General features: G+C 56.2%; 1 protein-coding gene across 1 annotated transcript in view; it reads left to right on the top strand.

Moving 5' to 3' along the window:
- The window catches only part of IRX6 (iroquois homeobox 6), a 50766-nt gene extending 44719 nt beyond the window's left edge, over positions 1-6047 (top strand). Inside the window, exons 4-9 of the mRNA XM_010861975.1 lie at positions 181-315; positions 995-1252; positions 1949-2058; positions 2263-2570; positions 3372-3980; positions 5569-6047. Coding sequence (XP_010860277.1) covers positions 181-315; positions 995-1252; positions 1949-2058; positions 2263-2570; positions 3372-3980; positions 5569-6047 — 1899 coding nt within the window. The remainder of the gene's footprint in view (positions 1-180; positions 316-994; positions 1253-1948; positions 2059-2262; positions 2571-3371; positions 3981-5568) is intronic.
- The last annotated feature ends 27 nt before the right edge of the window (positions 6048-6074 follow it).

The following is a 6074-nucleotide window of genomic DNA, read 5'->3' as shown; positions in this document are numbered from 1 at the left end:
AGTGCTTCCCAGGTAAGAGCCGCCCCCATGAGGGATGGGGGCAGACTGGAAGGAGGGAGTGCCCAGTGCCGGGACCTGCCCGCAAAGCCCTCCTCTCCCACGAGTTCCCAGGGAAGCCAGAGAGAGCAGGAACCTGGATAGTGTACCGCAGACCCCTCTGACATGCCCCATCCCTGGCAGAGAATGCGCCGCTCCCCCAGGCAAGCTGAAGAATCGTGTGACCCGAAACTTGGGCACTCTGACCTCGCGCTCCGCGAGGTGGGTGGGATCTCGGGAACCTTCCAGACAGGCCTCCTCGCTGTACAGATATCCGAGGTGGCCGGGAGGGTCTCAGACTCTGTCTCACTCTTTTTCTGGGCTCATTCGTTTGTGATCCTCTGTTCTTTTCCTCTCCCTTCCACGGGTAGGTCCAAGCTCTCAGCTTCCGGTTCCTTCGATTTTCCAGATCTGGGTGGGCACTGTGCAGTGACAGGGTCTCCTGGGGAAATTCTGGAGACGCCCACCCCTGTTCAGTTTCTCAGCAGAGAGCCCAAGGACTAGCCCCAGCTTGACCTCTGCCCTGCTTTGTGATCTCGGATAAGCCTCCTATTCTCCGTAGTCCTCATTCCCTATCTATAAAGTGGGAAGAGTGAGACGCGGTCTCTAAGGCAAACTTGAAGTTCGGCCTTGGTAGGATCCTGTGGCTGCGAGGAGGGAGGGTTCACCAGGGAACTGGCCGAGTCTGGCTTTTGTAATTCCGGTTTCAGAACCTTCCCATGACCCGGAGCCCCTGGAACTCTGGAGCTTTAGCAAAGCTTTAAGAGAGTCTATAAAGGCGGTTTGGATAAATGGCGTCTACGGATCATTTCCGTCACAGTCCTCAGGAGAACGCTCAGCACAAGGGGGAATTAAGTTCACATTGAAGGAAGGACTGATCTGGCAGTTCCGCCGCTGGCTCCCGTCAGCCATAGGCGCCGGTCTCTGACCTCCGGTGCCCCCTCTCTCGCCCCCGTAGTTTCTGGTCTCTGCAAGTTCCAGCGCCACTTGCTGCGAATCCGCCCCGCGCTCGGTCCCAGATGTGGCCTCGGGCTCCACCCCGGCGGCCGCGCTCTGCTGCGCACCCTACGACAGTCGGCTGCTGGGCAGTGCGAGGCCGGAGCTGGGCGCGGCCTTGGGCATCTATGGAGCTCCCTACTCGGCCGCTGCAGCTGCCCAGAGCTACCCAGGCTACCTGCCCTACAGCCCCGAGCCGCCGGGGCTGTACGGGGCGCTGGTGAGTACCCGGGGTGGAGCCTGGGTCCGCGCGACAGAACCCACCCGCCTGGGGGCAGGAGCGGCAGGGGCGAAATCCCGTGTGATATTTCCATCTAGGAAAATCTAGGACGTACAGCACCAGTTCGAGGAAAGGAAATGGTTACGATTCTATATAAAGTAAAAAAAAAAAAAAAAAAAATCTTTACAACATGTTACAGTTTGTAGAAGTCCATCCTGTTTAGAAAACATCTGTACCTCGATTAATTGTGTGAAGTAGGCAAGTCATCACTAGGCTCAGTGTACAGGTGAGGAATCTAAGGTTCACAGTGGCTTGAGTAACCTTACCCAAAGTCACAGAGATAGAAAGTGGCAGAGAATGGCTCCGGAAAGGAAGTAAGAAAGTGCCCCAGCTGTTGGGAGGCAGTTGGGGAGACACAAGTAGTAACAGTTAAATGACAGCGAATATTGCTTATGCTGCACCAGGAATTCTGCCAAGCATGTTTCTTCAGTAACCTTTAGGCATGATTGTCATCCCATTTACCAAGAGGAAACTGAGGCACAGAGGGGTTAAACAGCTGTGCCCAGGATCACACAGTCAATGCCAGTGGTGGTGCTGCAGTACTAACCAGACTTGACTCCAGAGTTCACACCCTTAGCAACTCCCCACCCCTCCTCCCCAAATGTAGTCCTTATTTCTTCCCTCCTCCCCCTCCAGAATCCACAGTATGAATTTAAGGAGGCTGCGGGGAACTTTACATCCAGCCTGGCACAACCAGGAGCCTATTATCCCTATGAGCCAACACTGGGGCAGTACCAGTATGAGCGGTAAGGCATGGGGCGTTGGTGGCTGGCATCATAAGTCCTTTCCTCCTCCCCTGCCAAGGTAGGACCAATCCACAGAGCATGGGGTGGGGGGGCTGTGGGCTAGGATGGTGAGCAGAACCTCACTTCCTTCAGGGACAGAGATTGTCTCCTGCCTGCAGCCCCAGGTTCCCAGCCCCAGAACTGTGAGCCAGATTCTCCCCGCAGGTATGGAGCGGTGGAGTTGAGTGGTGCTGGGCGCAGAAAAAATGCCACCCGGGAGACCACTAGCACACTCAAGGCCTGGCTCAACGAGCACCGCAAGAACCCCTACCCCACCAAGGGCGAGAAGATCATGCTGGCCATCATCACCAAGATGACCCTCACCCAGGTGTCCACCTGGTTCGCCAATGCGCGCCGGCGCCTCAAAAAGGAGAACAAGATGACCTGGGCACCCAAGAACAAAGGCGGGGAAGAAAGGAAGGAGGAGGGCGGAGCAGAGGAATTGCTGGGCTGCCTAAATGGTGACACCAAAGGTACCCCATGTTCCCTGCCCCAACTTACCTGGGTTTTCCACTCATCAAACAGTTTGATCGGATTTCACAACCACTGAATGGCATAGCTTCTGTGGAAGGCTTCCCCTGGCTTCCTTTGACACCTGCAACCCCTGCATGCCTCTGGGCCTTTGCCTGTGCAATCAGTTCCCTTTGCCTGGAATTCCCTACAGAACTGGGAACTGCCTTCTTCCAGACTTGAAAGCACCACCTCCAAAAAGCCTTCCCTGTGCACCCACACCAGCTAGCTTCCCTAGTTATTCTCTACCACATGCGCCTACTTTATTTCCTGTGGCATACTTACCCTCTTAGGGATGTTAGCTCCACCAGAGAAAGCCTCCACTGCTGTATTCTCTAAATTCCTAATACTTAAAAGCCTCAATGATGTCTGGCACATAGCTGGTGCTCAGTAAATATTTTCTGAATTAAATAATACACACCAGCCACTGCTGAGTGTTGACACTGGATAAAAACGTCCTCTGCTTTTTTAAGGCCGAGAAACTGAGATCCAGGTCTTAGGGAAAGTGTCCATTTCCTTGCGCTATCAAAGGGGAGGGCTCTTCCGAAGGGTAAGAGCAGGTCTAACTAAGGGCGGGAATTCTTTCCCAGCCGCAGGCCCACAGCCCTGGGACAAGTGTCGGAGGCGCTGTGGCCATCCTGGTGAATTACACCGAGTTTGCCTTGAGTGCAGGGCACATCTTGCTAAAAGCTTCTCCGATGGGCACTCCCGAGGATTTCCCTTGGGGCCTGGGGCTTTTCTCACTCGTTCTTGATTTCCCTCAGACGTTACTGCTGGCCAGGAGCCCCGGGGGCTCCGGCTGAGTGACCTGGAAGACCTGGAGGAAGAGGAAGAGGAGGCGGATGAAGAGGAAGCAGTGGCCACAGCTACGGACAGACTGGCTGAGTTCCATAAAGACACTCAGCCGCTGCCGGCGGCGCAATGTGCCGCCGCTCGAGAGGGCCGGCAGGAGCGCAGGGAGTGCAGTCTGGCGGCACCCCGCTTCTCGTTCACTGAGCCCGCCAGATCGGGAGAAGCCGACTTCCTCCGGGCCGAGCCAGGAGGCCCCACGTTGACCATGCACTACCCCTGCAGCGAGAAACCACCGCGCATCTGGTCTCTGGCGCACACGGCGGCCGCCAGCGTCGTCGAAGGGGCACCTCCAAACCTGCCCCAGCCACGAAGTCCTGAGCACCATCTGATTCCCGGACAGCCTCCAGGCCCGGGCGCGCGACCCGCGGTCCCCAGAGACTCCGCGTGCCAAGAGTCTCCCCGAGTAGCCAAAGCCTTTGGAAACCCCACGTTTGCCCTACAGGGTCTGCCGCTGAACTGTGCGCCCTGCCCGCGGCGGAGGGAGCCGGCGGTGCGGTGCCAGTACCCATCAGGAGCGGAAGGTAGTGGGCCCGCAATGGCTCTGGGCGTGTCTGACCAAGACCCCTCCCCTCCCCACCTTCCCTCACCCCAGTCCCCGTACCCCAGCTCTGGGGTACCCAGCCGCTGCACAGGCTCTCTGCCCAGGTTCAGACATAGCCTAGCTCAAGTGTGTCTCACCGCATTCCTTGAAACAGAAGTTTAGAGATCAGAGTTCTAGCTCCTGAATCGTCTTAAAACCAAATACTAGATTATGCTAGAATGAGACAGTAACTTACCTAGGAAACACTTAGAAAGTCATTGAGGAGAAGGTCTCTCCAATGTTTAGATCTCTCCAGGTGTGCCAGGTGGGCACCGTCATGACCCTCCAGCCCAAGCATTCTTGTCCCCTGCCTGCCCTTTGGAGGAGGCCAGCTGGCTCCCCTGATGGTCTTGTACCAAGAGTTTGCTAGGGCCAGGCAGGCACAAGGGCTTTCCCAGAAGTCTCAGGGGAAAGGCCAGATACCTATAGTCTGTTCAAGGCCAGTGCTTAAGGCCAGAAGCTCTCTGTGCAGCCCACTGAAATCCCTAGGGGTGTAGTTCAGATGAGTGCTGTCTGAGTAGGGCCGTCTTACCAAGCTCGGTAGGACTGCCAATCAGCTGTCTCCTGCACCTGGCTGGTTCACTGGTTCACTGGCTGTGTTGGGTTGGAAGGGAATTTCACCCCACAAAGGGACATTCCCAAAGCATTTGGAAGCCTCCAGCAATTACCATCAGATTCTGCTCTTTGAAGTCATTTCTCTCAGGATTAACTACTAGCTTAGAAAATTGGGTTACAGTCTTATTTGAACTTCTACCTAACAGGGTCCAAATGTTACCCCTGGCAAGCAAATTGCCTGTAGACCTTGGATTCCCTTGTGATGAGACACCACCGACCTTGGATTTCCTAGGAATAGCCCCTGAGTGGCCTTCGGGTTTTAATCAACCTTTCCTCTCTCAGCAGGTTAGCGCAATGGCTGCAATTAGCAGAAGCATCCTGGAAATAAGCCCTGCTTTTTGGAACTCACCTCCACACTAAGAAGCTAAGAGACCTCACCAGGGTCTGGGGCTCTCACTTCGCCTAAGAGACAGACACACAGAAATACTCCGAATGGCCCTCCTGGCACTCAGAAGAGGGGAGTGGCTGGCAGAGGTCCGTCTTTTCAGATCCCCAGAGGAGGTGGCAGGGCACCTTGGGGAAGGTCAAGTGGGAAGGCTGGGCGAGTGTGCCCAGGGCACCTAGCTCAGCACTCTAGTCTGCCTCTCCCCTCTGGATTCAGGTCTCAAGCCACTCCCTCTCCTGTTCACTCACCCCATCACCCTCACTTTGTAACTTCAATGCTGACCTGGCTCCTAAGGACCACGCGTGTCTCCTCCCCTTTCTCACTCTTTGTGTCCTTAAAAATAATCCACCGAACCCAAGCTGTGTGGCCTGTTTGCAACTGGGGAGCTCAGTGAGGTCGGGGTGGTGGGGAGGAGGGGATGCGGTCAGAGGTTCTGGAGACAGGGCAGCATGGGCTGCAGATTTCAGTCCCATTTGTAGCTGGGAGAGAAACTGACAAGGTAATGGCCAAGGCCCACAAAACTTTGCAGACACTCCCGGCCGATTCCGAGGAGTTGGAGAGGGGGAACGAGTGCACAACTTGGGGTTGGGGCAGGAAAAGGGAGAGGGGAGCTGTCCGGATATTTGGGTAGAAGCTGGATTTGTTTCGTATTTGAGTTTTAAGTTTCTTGGGAGGAGGGGCGATGGGGGTCCGCTCCACCCCTCTGACCCAACGGCCAAGTCGGACAGCTTGCCCGGTCGATTAGAGGCGAGAAGAGGGCCCCCTTCCCGTTTAATCAAGTGTCACCAAACACTTCCGGTACGGGCCAACCAATGGGAGCCGATGAGCGGGGAAAGCGGCTTTGTCCCCGGAGTGAACAGCGTCCAGACTAGGGCTGTGGAGTGCGGAGGGGCGGAGGTGAGAGCCCTGAGTTCGTGTCCCCGGCCCAGTGGCTTCGGCTTTAGCCCGCGAGTGCGTTCGCCGCTGTGCGAGAGGAAAGAGAGAGGCGAACCCGGGATGGTGCCCTAGTGGGAGGTCCGGGGAGCCGATGGGGAC

This window comes from Bison bison, unplaced genomic scaffold (assembly GCF_000754665.1).
Source record: "Bison bison bison isolate TAMUID 2011002044 unplaced genomic scaffold, Bison_UMD1.0 scf7180017864473, whole genome shotgun sequence".
NCBI lineage: Eukaryota > Metazoa > Chordata > Mammalia > Artiodactyla > Bovidae > Bison > Bison bison.
Note: the sequence above shows the minus strand (reverse complement) of the source record. Positions and strands in the feature narration are given on the sequence as shown.